Source organism: Prunus mume, linkage group LG8 (genome assembly GCF_029339155.1).
Source record: "Prunus mume cultivar Tortuosa linkage group LG8, ASM2933915v1, whole genome shotgun sequence".
In the NCBI taxonomy this organism is placed as follows: Eukaryota; Viridiplantae; Streptophyta; class Magnoliopsida; order Rosales; family Rosaceae; genus Prunus; species Prunus mume.
Genome location: NC_142705.1, coordinates 6,872,242 through 6,885,798, shown reverse-complemented (window position 1 = coordinate 6,885,798; position 13,557 = coordinate 6,872,242). Strand labels below are relative to the sequence as shown.

The 13,557-nt window shown below is 36.8% G+C and overlaps 3 protein-coding genes across 4 annotated transcripts; 1 reads left to right on the top strand and 2 right to left on the bottom strand.

Moving 5' to 3' along the window:
- On the top strand, positions 1-1,820 carry WUS (Homeodomain-like superfamily protein). The gene is made up of 3 exons (XM_008243684.2): positions 1-691; positions 800-888; positions 1,272-1,820. Exons 1-3 carry the CDS (start codon positions 280-282, stop codon positions 1,683-1,685), a joined length of 915 nt encoding a protein of 304 aa, XP_008241906.1. The 5' UTR covers positions 1-279; the 3' UTR covers positions 1,686-1,820.
- Positions 1,821-3,952: 2,132 nt separating this feature from the next.
- LOC103340202 (Transducin/WD40 repeat-like superfamily protein) lies at positions 3,953-6,651 on the bottom strand. 2 transcript variants are annotated; one of them, XM_008243594.3, is made up of 10 exons: positions 6,496-6,651; positions 6,316-6,404; positions 5,999-6,200; positions 5,833-5,899; positions 5,617-5,716; positions 5,415-5,528; positions 5,154-5,291; positions 4,931-5,015; positions 4,559-4,608; positions 3,953-4,467 (listed from the first exon to the last, which is right to left on the bottom strand). In XM_008243594.3, the coding sequence occupies exons 1-10, from the start codon at positions 6,500-6,502 to the stop codon at positions 4,324-4,326; spliced, it is 996 nt and encodes a 331-aa protein (XP_008241816.1). In that variant the 5' UTR covers positions 6,503-6,651; the 3' UTR covers positions 3,953-4,323. The 2 variants fall into 2 exon arrangements, with proteins under 2 accessions (XP_008241816.1, XP_008241817.1); XM_008243595.3 differs by having other exon boundaries at positions 6,316-6,395; positions 6,496-6,615.
- A 3,845-nt stretch (positions 6,652-10,496) lies between these two features.
- Positions 10,497-11,569, bottom strand: LOC103340295 (WEB family protein (DUF827)). Its single transcript, XM_016796222.2, has 2 exons — positions 11,236-11,569; positions 10,497-11,161 (listed from the first exon to the last, which is right to left on the bottom strand). The coding sequence occupies exons 1-2, from the start codon at positions 11,377-11,379 to the stop codon at positions 10,652-10,654; spliced, it is 654 nt and encodes a 217-aa protein (XP_016651708.2). The 5' UTR covers positions 11,380-11,569; the 3' UTR covers positions 10,497-10,651.
- Between the last annotated feature and the right edge of the window lie 1,988 nt (positions 11,570-13,557).

The following is a 13,557-nucleotide window of genomic DNA, read 5'->3' as shown; positions in this document are numbered from 1 at the left end:
TTCTAAGCCCTCTTTTGTCCCTTCCCTTTTTATGAACCTCCTCTCTGTCAACTTCAGTCTTTCTCTCTCAGATATTTCTCTGATTTCCTCTCTTCATCTCTCCATGTGCCCCTCCCCCATCTTAATTATAAACCCATCTTGATCCCCAATCCCAACATTTCAATTTCATGCATTTCCTCTCTCTCTCTCTCTCTCTCTCTCTCTCTCTCTCTCTCTGGTGATCACTGTCTCCTTTTTGTTTGCTTCCCTTTGTAATTTTCTTCCTTCCAAGCCCTCTCAATGGAACCTCAACAAACCCAACAACAACCAAATGAAGATGGCAGCAACAAAGGGACTAGTAGTGGTACTAATTTTCTGTGCAGGCAAAGCAGTACAAGGTGGACACCCACAAGTGATCAGATTAGAATATTGAAGGATCTTTACTACAACAATGGTGTGAGGTCCCCAAGTGCAGAGCAGATTCAGAGGATCTCTGCTCGGCTGAGACAGTACGGCAAGATTGAAGGCAAGAACGTTTTCTATTGGTTTCAGAACCACAAGGCTCGTGAGAGGCAGAAGAAAAGGTTCATTGATGTACCAGCCCCACCCATCATGCAAAGATCAGGGCTTGGGATTAATAATAATAATGCTCCTACTGCTTATGAACCCATTAATCACAGCAACAAGTACCCCAACAGTTCTGCTTCCGCTGGTAATTAGTTGATTAAACAACCAACCCTTTTAGCTAATTAAAAAATTAATTACCTTCTCCCCTCCCCTTCTTTCTTTCTTTTACTATTTGGGTGTTTTTTATTTGTAGGGGTTTCTGCTTCTTCAGCTGGTGTGATTGCTGTTGGGCAAATGGGGAGCTATGGCTATGGATCTATGACCATGGAGAAGAGTTTTAGGGCAAGTATATAACACGAAGTTATTGTGTGTCTTAGTTGCTTAATTACAACTTGACCACCTTAAGTTTTTGCACCCATGTGAGCACAGTGCAAGCTTAATTTACTATAATCTACTCATACAAAAACATCCCACATCAAGCCACTGGAAATTTTCTATATTTAGGAAGAAACCCTTTGGCCCCTTGTTTCCCTTTCATGACCAAATTAACAAAACCCCATTTCTCAAATCAAGCCAAACTAGTTGGACCCAATTTACAGTCCACTCTAGGACTAGTACTAAAATGAAAAAACAGTTTGACTACTTTTAACAAATTTGAAATTCATTAACCCATCTTCTCTCTTCTTCTTTTTCTTCTTTTTTTTTTTTTTTTTAATTAATTGCAGGACTGCTCAATATCAGCTGCAGGAGGTACTAGTAGTGGTCATGTTGGTGGATCTAATAATAATATTGGTCACAACTTTGGATCATGGGTTGGTGTTGATCCATATTCTTCACCCTACACTCTCTTTGATAAGAGATCATCATCAAGACAAGTGTTTGGTGACCAAGAAAATACGATGGATGAAGAAGATCTTGAATACCAAGAAAACCTGCAAGCTTCCCCAGAGATTGAGACCCTCCCTCTCTTCCCCATGCATGGTGAAGACATCCACGGCTTTGGCAACATCAAGTCCACCTCCGACGGCTACTACTCCGGCTGGTACCGCTCCGACGACGGCAACAATGGCCGCACTTCCCTTGAGCTCAGCCTCAATTCCTACGGCCACATGACCCCTGATTATTTCAGATCATATTAATCAAGACCAGACTAATTAATTAGTATCCCCATGTTAATGTTTATGATCTTGTATCAGCTTGTAAGTATCTGAATGGCTACTACTAATTATGTTTGCTTAACTACTATATGTCAATGGGTATTGGACACGTGTCATGCAAAGAACTTAATCTGCTGATGATTATCTTGCTTTTAACTTTTAGTTGTTCCTATTCCCAAGAATATTCCATGGTAATTATTTGCTAATTAAGATGCATGGAGTCTCAATGATAAAATAACAATAATAATCCCATGATTCTTAATTAAAATGCAACAACATGATCCGATGGTGCAGATTTTAACTGCTGGACAGTTTGCAGTCACCTTCATTGGATTAAATAATGCATTAATAAAAGGCCTGTTCATTTTCAAGCACTTAATAATAAACAAATAAATAAATAAAAGTTAAAACTGCAGCTAGACTAGAGAGATGAAGAAGATCAAATTTGGACTAGCTTGCTGTGCTAGCTGTGACGTCATTTGTCTACAGAGATTGTAAGTGTGGGGCCCTGGAACTTGAAGGGAACTACGGTGGGTTTATACGTTAGGTTTTGGAGTTGTCAAGGTGGGTTGTGTTTATGTTGTTGTGGTGGGTGTGGGCAATGGGCATTGTCGAAAAGATTTGCCAATGATATCAAATGGTGTACAAAGGAAATATAGAAAGATATGCTGTTAGGGCAAAAATGATGAAAGTGTGTGAATGTATTTTTATTTTATATGCAGCCGTTTTTATAAAGTAGCTGGGAGCTAGTGGTAAGTGCGAGGAGGATATATTTTGAAGTTTGAACCTACTTTGGAAATACCAAAATATTCTTCTTCTCCTCCTCTTTTTTTTTAATTATATATATATATGATATGAAGCAAGTTATTTTATATATGCATTAAAATAAATCCAACAATCATGAATAATATAAGTGTTGAATCTTGGAAAGTGTTACATTTCATTCGTAATGTGGTCTTATTTTTGACTTTACATGAATTTTATTATTTGGACTAATGTTCGTGCCCTTCACTTATTCAATATAAAAATTGTCAATTTCGGTGCCCAAATATCTCGGTATGCTTCCCAGTCGATTTTTCACAGTCAATTAGTCGGTCGATTTTGGGATTTTGATATTTTTTGCCAGCCCTAGCTTCGAGTATATAAATAAAAGACATATTTCTTGTACCATTGGATTTACAATCACTTAAAACTTTGACGAGTGTAAATGGCATCTTCTTCACATGAGTACTAAATGAGTTAAACAAGCAGAAATGAAATGTGTGTACAAATGAACGTGACATGAGCCATACGACACATTCACAAAGGCATTCACTCTCCATCAGTCCATATATTTATATTCACAATTGGGTTCAATTTTTCTTGCGTCTGGTAGAGCTCAGCTCAGCTCAGCTTGTGGACAGCTCTATAAACGAGGTCCCCATCAACAAGATTTTGGGTGGATGCATTCCTTTTTCTGGTTTGACAGAAGTTCAAACTTTATAGCTTAGGGCTGACCTTAATTGTCGTTTAGAGCATACAAAGCCTCAAGAGGGAAAAAAATAAAAAAACAGAGAGCATGGTCTCTTCAAAGAAGTAACTAACAGACAATGCTTCTTGTTCCTGGTTGATAGATATAAGAGAGATTTAGGTGTGGATCGAAGAAGATCTTTAAAGCTTTCTGAGGCTTCAAGTACGTAATGTCCCTTACCAGCAAAATGAGGCATGACATACATCATGCTTTTCAGCCAATTCTATGTAAAAGCCTTCAAAGCCATGGTCCAAGTTGGTTTGCTTGCCATTTTCATCACAACTATATATATTGCGGTTCAATATTTTTTTACCTATTGACCGCATGGGTCCATAAAGACATTTTGCTTTACCCGTACGTATAATATGTCCACTTACTCACATTTCCATAATCTCTCCCACATGAGTTTTATCTTTATCTTCTTCTCTTGGAATGGAGAACTTCAGTAGTCTGACCTTAGTTTGAATTTTAAGTGAATCTCGAGTTTTTCGGGTGCAGAATCCACACCATCCACGGTTGTCGGTTCTCCATGCTTCAATAGACTACTCTATGTTGTTGATATGTGCATCGTCTACACGGTACACCCATCAACGACTGTCAATTACTAACGCATATTTTGGCACTAGTGTGACATTAGAAAACGCCTATTTTGGCACTAGTGTGACTGGCCTCCACCACTTGATATCTGATCTGACATTTCATGTTCATGATACGATTTACAATCATGGAACATGCACACTATGTAAAATTTGGAAGTGATAAATTCTGTAAAAAAATTTACATTTAGATGCCTGACACTGACTATACAAAGAGCAGGCCATACGACCTGGAACTTACTTGCAGAGCATCTATAAATCCTTTAAGAATCTATATTTTGGATTTAAAAAAATGACTCATACGATTGTGTTTTTTGGGTCATAATATGACTCATACGTCAGTACAATTGTCTTTTTCTGTTCAATGGGGTCCCAGCAGCAAGGCTGAATCATGACAATAGCTAGGGAACTCTGGCTCTGGCTGTAACTTCAAGTTTCACTTACAAATGGACAACTAAATGGCACTTTTGAACTGCTAGGCGCTAGAAATTAGGGGGGAGATGACCGAAAATTTCTACTTTCTTCCGACATAAGCTCCCAATTTGGACAAATCTGGAATCCAAAATGATAGCTCAGAAGATCCCGTGGCAAACATGAGGTTTCCCGGAGCCCATTTGACAACAGGAGGTTCATTTTCAGTGCTCATCCAACTTGTGACCTGGATAGGTTACAAACATTAATTGTGACTTAGAAGCACAAGGAGAACAAAGAAATACGAATGGAAGAAGGCAGAAAATTATTTATCATACTTCTTTCCCACTCCGAACACTCCATGCATAGACACTACCATCACCTGAACCTGCCAAAAGTTTGGAAACCAAGAAATCATTTGTCTGCCAGTCCAGCCAGGTTAAATTATCATGGGTGGAATTCAGGGGTATGCTAGGGAAAGCAGGTGTTTTTTGGGAAGTATATTGAATAAGATGTATGCATAAAAATGAAACCACAGCCTTGAAGAAACTATGCATTTAAACAACAATCAACAAGACGATGTCCCAGAGCTTACTCACATGACACAAGAAATCGTAAGTGACAATTATGTGGGAATTTTATACCCACTCAGCACAAAAGGCACATATAAGTACAACAAAAAGAAAAAACAAAACAGAAGACATGCATACCTGATATGACAAACATCCCCTCTGGGCTGAAAGAAGCCTCTAATGTTGAACTGCTGGAGACTGGCTTTACATTATACGTGGATAACTAAACAATGACAAAAAAACCATATTAGAAAGACTAAATTATGTAAAGGCTACCAATTCAAGAAATTCAAGATGATCTGAGTTGGTTGAGAGCAAACTTTTTCAAATTAAAATTGAGTTGTTGAGGAGAGCAAATTACAAGTGTGCCACGGAACGAATCAAGAACATGAATATGTCCATCTGTGGTTGTTAAAAGCACAAGTCTCCCATCATTACTGAATTTTACAACATTTGCATCAGACATATCTCCCCCAACAGAGAAGATATCAAAAGGACCCTAACAAGATGAAACAGTTTAGACAACCAGATCAGCCATGCTTAAATTGTCATATGCAGATAAAACAGTTTACACGGCTGCAAAATTTCAATTGCCATATGCACTGAAATATAAACAACTGACCTTTTCATACTTGCGGGCATCAAACATTCTTATGAATCCACCAAAGGCAACTGCAAAAACTAGCCCTTGATCATCATAAGTTGTGGCAGGCCTTCCTTGTACGCGTAAGAGACCCTAAAATACGCACACAGATTATAATCATTCAAAGAAAGACATGTAATATAAGAAACCGAACCCAATACCCATATGCCAAGGCCCCTACCTGACACTTCTCAGCCCGTTGATCCCAAAGCAGAACAGTTCTATCAAGAGAACCGGAGATGAAGCAGTCTTTGCGAGAACACAAGCTAAGTGAGACTACCCTAAACACAAAAGTTCAGAACCCAATTTCTCCAATTAGACCGATATGTTCAACTACTTCAGTACAACCACCCACTTGAGTTTAAAAAAAACATGGCAATAATCTCAGAAACCAGACCTGTCATGGTGGCCTTTGAAATAGCGCAAGTACTTGTTGTCATGCAATGAGAGAAGCCTCAAGGATTCTGAATGAACCAGTCATATAAACAACACATTCTAAGTATGCCACACAATTGACAAACATAAATATCAAACATGGTAGTTGAGGTAAAGTGGAAGCATACCATCCCAGCCATTTTTGGAAGAGTATATAACTGTGGTAGGATGAGAAGTAAAGCAAACCAAATCAACTCCATACTTTTTGCTGTTGATGGTCTTCAAGCATGTTGCAGTGGAGACATCATATAAACGAATCGACTCATCATCACTAGCAGTCACTACATAACTAGTCGCCTTGTGAAAATCCAATGAACTAATTCTACCACTCTGAGCATAAAAGCAAATACTCAGATTCAAATAAACAAAGCTCGAAGAAAATGGTGGTTTTTATTTATTTGTTAAATGATGAAAACAACCAGAAACAGATAGATAAAGTACTTACATAGTCTCTAAAAGCTAACCCAACTTCCATGCTTTGAAGAATTTCCTCTGTCAGCTCCATAGAGACCTTGTCTTCTCTTTCTGAACCCCCTTCACAGCAAGAACAAAAATAGTAAATAAAATCAGTAATTCTCCACTAATTGACACCAAATCTAAGCGAAAAATGTACAAAATTTCACACCAGCCATTGGGAATCGGTTAATATGGTTCTGGGTCTATCTCATTCCGGGAAATTGAAAATTTCAGTCAAGCCCTCCGCCTCCCGCCTCCTGCCTCCTTCTCCAACCTTCGGCAATGTAAATGAAATAGACACACAGTCGTTTTTCTTTTTCGTCTGAATTTTTCCTTTTCGTAAGCCCCCCAAGTTTGTTATTGGGTGAGCTCAAGCCCATATATGTGTTTCATGAACTTTGGACCAGGTTTGTTAGCTCGTATGCTTTTACTTTTTGGGTTGGATCTTTTATTGGCCCAATGAATTCTTCTTTAGTCCATTTATTTTTATGGTGATACCATCATCTAATTCAATTCTCAATATGAATTGGATGATTGGATTTGATTTAAACTTTTGATCCGATCATATTGAATTGAAAACATCACGAATCTATATCCTATATAAATTGAATAAATTATATTACTTTCGAACCGATGCACACCTTTAATTATCATATGACAAAAAATTTCATGAATCTTGTACTTTCGTCCATAATGTTGAATTTATGAAATTCTCTAACAGGTGTCGTTAGTATGTATCAATTTATAAACAAAGTGCTTTGTGTTCGAAAAACAACAATCAGTGACTAATTAAAATAATTATATAAATATAATTTACAATAAACTGTAATACAGAATGCAGTATATAAACAATAAATGAAACTGACTTGAATTCGAGATAGAGGCTTGCATATTTGATGCAATGTCATAAAGATAGTAATTTCACCCCTTCTCGGTGCTTGAAGTTCTACAGATGACTGCCTCCCAGGATTCAACTATGAAATGTTTGTAAATGCTTTCTCTAACAGGTGTCGTTAGTATGTATCAATTTATAAACAAAGTGCTTTGTGTTGGAAAAACAACAATCAGTGACTAATTAAAATAATTATATAAATATAATTTACAATAAACTGTAATACAGAATGCAGTATATAAACAATAAATGAAACTGACTTGAATTCGAGATAGAGGCTTGCATATTTGATGCAATGTCATAAAGATAGTAATTTCACCCCTTAAGTATTGGCAGAGCATGATTTCTATTCTACCTTTACCAAGAAATGTTTGTAAATGCGTTTGTGTTGATTTACGTAGCACAAAGAAGTCAAAAAGTTGTTATGGAAAAAATTATGAAACCTGTAGTCAGAGAACAACCCAAATCTTTTCTCTCTCTCTCTCTCTCTCTCTCTCTCTCTCTCTCTCTATATATATATATATATATATATAGTTTTTCTATTTTCTTGAGAATGCAATATGTATGGTGTTTGAATTCCCTATGGAACTCCAACACTTTGCAAGGACCAAAGATTTTTCAAGACATCTTATCTGCTTTTTTTTTTCTTTTTTTCAGACTAAAGAAAAAAAAAAGCATCTTATCCTTGCAAATTCGATTCCATAGGGAACAAACACCATACATATTGCATTCTCAAGAAAATAGAAAAACTATATATATATATATATATATATATATAGAGAGAGAGAGAGAGAGAGAGAGAGATTGTTCTCTACTACAGACGTTTGTATTTTTTCCATAGTCCGGACTACTTTTTGCCTTCTTTGTGCTAGTAAATCAACCCAAACGCTTTTATCACTTTTCTTGGTAAAGGTAGAATAGAAACCATGCTCTGCCAAGTACTTAAAACAAACATCACCTCCAGATTGGGCTTTTCCTTCATTGGCCGACTGTAGAGAGAATTTAGAGGCTGTTATGTGAGCTTTAGTGTCTTTTTCTAATGATAAAAAAGAGAAATGCAGAAATAAAATGGAAATGGTTTCCTTTTCATTGAATGAATGAATTCATTCTGATCATGTGAAAAAACAAAACAAAAACAAAAAAGACTGAGAAGCTTCTTAACCAAAAAAAAATACAAATTTATGAATCTGAAATTAATTCCCTGTAAATGCATATACCAATTTACAATTCACTCCTAACAATCTCAACAAACACCCTCTCCCTCGATAAGAAAATCTAAAGAAAAAAAAAACAAAGAATGGCATAAACTCATGAACAATATACTCACCCAAATTCAAATATGAAATAAAAACTAATAATTGCTAATATGTCACATAACTAGAACTGGTATAACCACGTCTCGATCGGCCACGGCATCAATGGAGCTTACTAGAACTAGCGGAAGAGCCCCGGTTGCCGTCCTCCGGCGAAGCCTTTTTCTTGATGAACTCGATGCAATCGGCTACAGCCTCGCTGTGGTGAGGGTCGTCATGCGGACAATAATACCGCGGCGCATCTGGGCTGGATCGGCCAGCGTGGCTTGTGGACTTGTTGGATGAGACAGCAGACAGCATGATCAAACGGAAAACCGCCTCGCGAAACCGCTCGAGCAGAGTCACCGGAGACGGGCGTTTGGTTTTGTTGCTGCACGAGTTGACGTTGCTTCTCATCCTGGGAATGCATAGATGGGTTTTCATAATTTTTGCTTTTAGACTTTCTCAAGGTTTTGGTGTCGTTTTGAACTATGAGAATATGAGAGAGCGGTCAAGTGTTGCTCTATATTTTTATATGAGAATCTAATTGCGTTGCATGGGACGACAACTCAGATTTATATCTATACAAGTTTGCTTTTTGGTTGGGTTTTAATACTACGCTAATCACTTGTTTGAATCTGCTGTATAATGTTTTTCATGATACGACCGGATCGTCTTTACAAAGGTTACTCAAATCGATAAGTGTTTTCTTTGAAGTCGGTAAATTGAAAAGAATTTAGTTATCTAATTTTGTAATAAAATAAATAAATGAACACGATGTATCCAATAAATGACAACAATATTCACAATCATAATTAAATGTCTTACAATTTTTAATTTCGGGAAAATTTTATAGGAATGATGCTTGAATGAAGACTAAGTTCAAATGAGTGATTAGCACTATATGTATTAAATTACTAAGTCGTTAGTTTGGTTACATATTTTATATTAAAATTGAAGTAGACTTCATAGCCATGCATGCATGATGCATGTTACTAGTATAAATCTTTTTGTCTTCATCGCTGCTAGGCTTCACATGGCTACATGTGCATGGTTGTATAATTTTCAATCAAACTATAACTAATGTATGGTTCCTATTGGATTCCGCCGACTTACCGGCCTGGAAAAATGAAAGAAAATTCTATTGTTTTTATGTGTGCCCTAATGTATTTGTTCCACGAATTTGTCGGATGGGGGATGAATTACAAATACAGAATTGGGCATGTGAGAGAGATGGGGCAAACTAACTACGCTACGTGGGGGTCAATCTCCCCACCATGCTTCGAATTGGACTTGCTGTCGGTCTGTTTGTTTGCTCATATATTAAGGGAGCCATCATTTAATTAATTAGGGTCCTCAATGGGGTCGTCCCGGGCCATTTCGGGTCTATACAACCCGTTTTTTGGTTAGTTAGATTATGATCAGATCGAGATTTAGCTCATTGGGCTCAAGTAAGCTCATTTTGACCATCGGTTCAAAATGTGGACGAATATAGTGATATAACAAAACTATTTGTATCAAATCGATTTGCAATTTATTATGTCCCTTAACCATTTGAGCTACAAGCCCCTTACATAATGAGAAATGAGGAATCGAACCTATAACCTCAAGAAAATAGGGAATCAAACTTAGAACCTCGGTGCATGGATAAATAGTCTTAACCATTTGAGCTACAAACCCCTTGCATAACTTGACTACCTATGCAAATGAAGATGTAATCAATGAATAGGATTCATATGTCAATTCTTCTGTTCATAGAGGTGATGGGTAATCATCCAACAAAAGATATGGGTTTGTGGGTTTGTATGAACTTTGATTCGGCCTGTACTCATTGTAAACAGCACACAATGGCAATGCTTTTGTGGCCCATATAACAACATGTTTACATAATTCATGTTGAGCTTAGGCCCAAGCCCGCCTTACAAATTTACAAAAATTTGAAGCAATTTCCTTATTTATTTATTTAGAAAAATGAGAGAACCCAAATAAAAGAAAAAAGTGATGCCTTAGCTCTGTCTGATTATTTCAATAAAAATGACTGTTAATGGAAACCCTTTTGCAGGCTTCATTTATCAACAACAAACATTCTTGAAATGAATCTATTTACTTAATAATATCTGCATAATCTGCCCATGAGAGTCTCAGGCTCTTGGAGACTCCCCACCCCCTTCTTGAATTGCCTTGTTTTTGGCAAAAAACCACCCAACCAGAGGCACCAATGGCTTCTTCTTGGTTTTCTTGACAGAAGGGTTTCCGACTCTCTCCCCCAAGTCTTCTTTGCTAACAATGACTTGGGCCAGTGTAGGAGGACTTGCAAATTTCACATATCTTTTCTTCTGCACCAATTCCTCTGCGTCTTGGCTCAACATGGTCTTGGTTTCAAACTTCGCGGCGCCATCCTCAATGAATTTAAGGTCTTCTTCTTCAATCTCAGGATCAACTGGGTCCTTCTGATCAAACTCTCTTGCCTTCAAGTACTTGTGCAGCTCTTTCTTTGCACGGTCAAGATCATCTCTTAGTGACTTTATGCAGTATGCCATTATCTTGTTTTCTTCTCTAACTTTCTGAAGATTTCGCTTTGTTTCTTCAAGCTCAGCTTCCAAGACCCCAATCGTTGATTGAGCAGAAGCAGCATGCCCTGCAGCTCCAATCTAACATAGAAATTGAACATTAACACTAGAAAAAAATGAAGTAAAATGGTATTGTGGTAGGAGCTATAGCTAACCTCTTTGAGCTTGTTGGCATATATTTCTCCAACCAAAACTCTTTCCCCAAACAACAAGACTGCTTCCTTGACTGATTTGAAAGGTGCTCTGGTGTCAATCTCTGCTCGGCCCATGACCACCAATTTGCCTTCCTCTGTGTTCATCGTGCTCAATCAACGCAAGGAAAGGGAAGAAGATATTAATGGTGGAATTAATGAGGAAAGGTCCTTTTAATACAAGTTTCAAAATGGGGAGCTGCAAGAGGAGGTCGTTGGAAATGGATGGTGTGGTTCTAGCTTTGCTTAGAGGAAGTTAAGGAAAAAAAATCATGGGGGGATTTTTGTTTTGGTTTCCTTGGCGTCCACTTCACTGAATTTTGTTAATTGAAGTTGACAAGAGTGGTTGGACTATCTTGATCACTTTGTTATTTCTTGGCTTCTTGTTAGAGTTTGGGCTGCTTCCCTCCGTTACCAATGTGGGTTAAACAAATCAATAAGTATTAAGAGCCAAGTAATTGATAGATCACAAATATATACCGCCAATTATTAGGTGTGATGTGAAGTCTCATGGTACTGCTTTGTCACTTCTTATGGGTTAAGAGATATGGATTATGTTTGAAGACATAAATGAAGCAATTGTTATGAGTTATCTGATAAATGTGGTTATCCCTAAACTTACATGTATTCCATGTATGTAGAAGAATGACTCTTGTGAGCTATTCATGTAACAATTCATTAAATGCCTTATTTATTTATTTATTTATTTATTTTAAACAGCTTTGAAAAGCAATGGAGAGCCTCATTTTAAAAGCTGTTGTTAAAATAATTGGAATATTTTATTTTTACTAAACACTTTAAACTACTTAACTTTAAGGTAAAGTAGGTTTTTGGCTTCAAAAAGTAATCCCAAATAGGGCCTTAGTTTGACAACCTTGTAGACGACGAGTTTTTCAATGTGTCCATAAAATTGCCATGTGATATTATCAATTCAGTTATGCTATATACAAATATATATGTATTAATATTATATCTTCAAATATAAAAATGTCTCCTTCACATGTTTATAATTTGAGTGAATTAATAACACTAAACTAAATATCTTTACTACCAATTTGGAAATTTAGAAATATGGGAAGTAATAAATTGAATTTGAAAAGTCATTCTCATTAAACTGTTTACCAATCATATAGAATCATAATAGGAATGAAGTGTATTCCAATTATTACTATTTTTACTAATTCTCATGAACCGAAATCTAAACTATGACTTTTAAAATGGGACCTACATTTGTTTGATTCCTTATGTGTTAATAAACGTGAAAAAAATAACTGATTGAAATAATCGCATTTATTCTCATACCCATTCCTAATAAGTGACAGTGTTACGTTCAAACACAAAAACTTCAATGGTTGTACACGACACTTCCTATTTTTTCTACCCTTTTTCTCTCTCCAGCCACAATGAAGATTAGGCCGTGTTTGGCATGCCTCACTATGCTTCACTGGATTGGGTTGGGTTAAATAGTACTTGAAACCCATGTTTGGTAAGGGAGATGATTAACTTAAATATAAATTTATAAATAAACCAAATCCTAGACATATATTTATAAATAAAAAAACTCAAACACTATTTTAACATAGAAACACACCCAAAATCAACCTCAAAATCAACAATTGTATATTTTTTTGGTGTGTTTATAAATGGATTTTGAGTGTGTGTAATGATGGGTTTTGAGTGTGTTTATAAAATGTTTTGGGTGTTGAGTTTTTTTTTATAATTTCAGCCCCCATTTTGGGTGTTTTAGTGAAACTCCCTAACTTAAATGGGACTGCATAGTTCAATGGGGAAAAAACATCAGACTAACTTGTGTAATACAGTGAGCCCAAAACGTGGTTCGCAAAATAACGAGGGTGTTATTTTGAACACACGAGTCTGGCTGGATACCACCACCACCATCAAACACACGAGCTCGACCATCACCACCACAAGTCCCCAACCACCACCACCACGAGTCCATGACCATTTGACCACCATCATCAAATCCATAACCAACCAGCACAAATCCACTTATAGGTTGATGGTTTGATTGGGTCTGCCTCTAGTCTAGTTGAGTGAACAACCATCCTCATCTCGGGGCGCTCTCAGCCTCCGTACCCCAACTTTGAAGAGAGCCATCCACTTCTGGTATGTGGTGAATGCAAAAAAAATTCAAAACAAAACAAAATTCCAAATGAAATCTTAAATAGTGTGGCATAAAGACAGTGAAAATGAGGGAAGGAAGAACAAAAGAGAAAGGAAAGAATATGAAGAAAGAAAGAAAAAAAAAAAGAAACGGGTGGGAAG

Bases quoted from the DNA above. Each gene is read 5' to 3' on its own strand.
- WUS (XM_008243684.2), top strand. From the start codon at position 280: ATGGAACCTCAACAAACCCAACAACAACCAAATGAAGATGGCAGCAAC. The intron at 692-799 runs GTAATTAGTTGA...TTTTATTTGTAG, and splicing joins CAACAGTTCTGCTTCCGCTG to GGGTTTCTGCTTCTTCAGCT. The intron at 889-1,271 runs GCAAGTATATAA...AATTAATTGCAG, and splicing joins CCATGGAGAAGAGTTTTAGG to GACTGCTCAATATCAGCTGC.
- LOC103340202 (XM_008243594.3), bottom strand. The intron at 5,292-5,414 runs GTCAGTTGTTTA...TCATCTTGTTAG, and splicing joins ATGCCCGCAAGTATGAAAAG to GGTCCTTTTGATATCTTCTC. The intron at 5,016-5,153 runs GTAATTTGCTCT...GTCATTGTTTAG, and splicing joins ATTCGTTCCGTGGCACACTT to TTATCCACGTATAATGTAAA.
- LOC103340295 (XM_016796222.2), bottom strand. From the start codon at position 11,379: ATGAACACAGAGGAAGGCAAATTGGTGGTCATGGGCCGAGCAGAGATT. The intron at 11,162-11,235 runs GTTAGCTATAGC...TTTCTATGTTAG, and splicing joins ATGCCAACAAGCTCAAAGAG to ATTGGAGCTGCAGGGCATGC.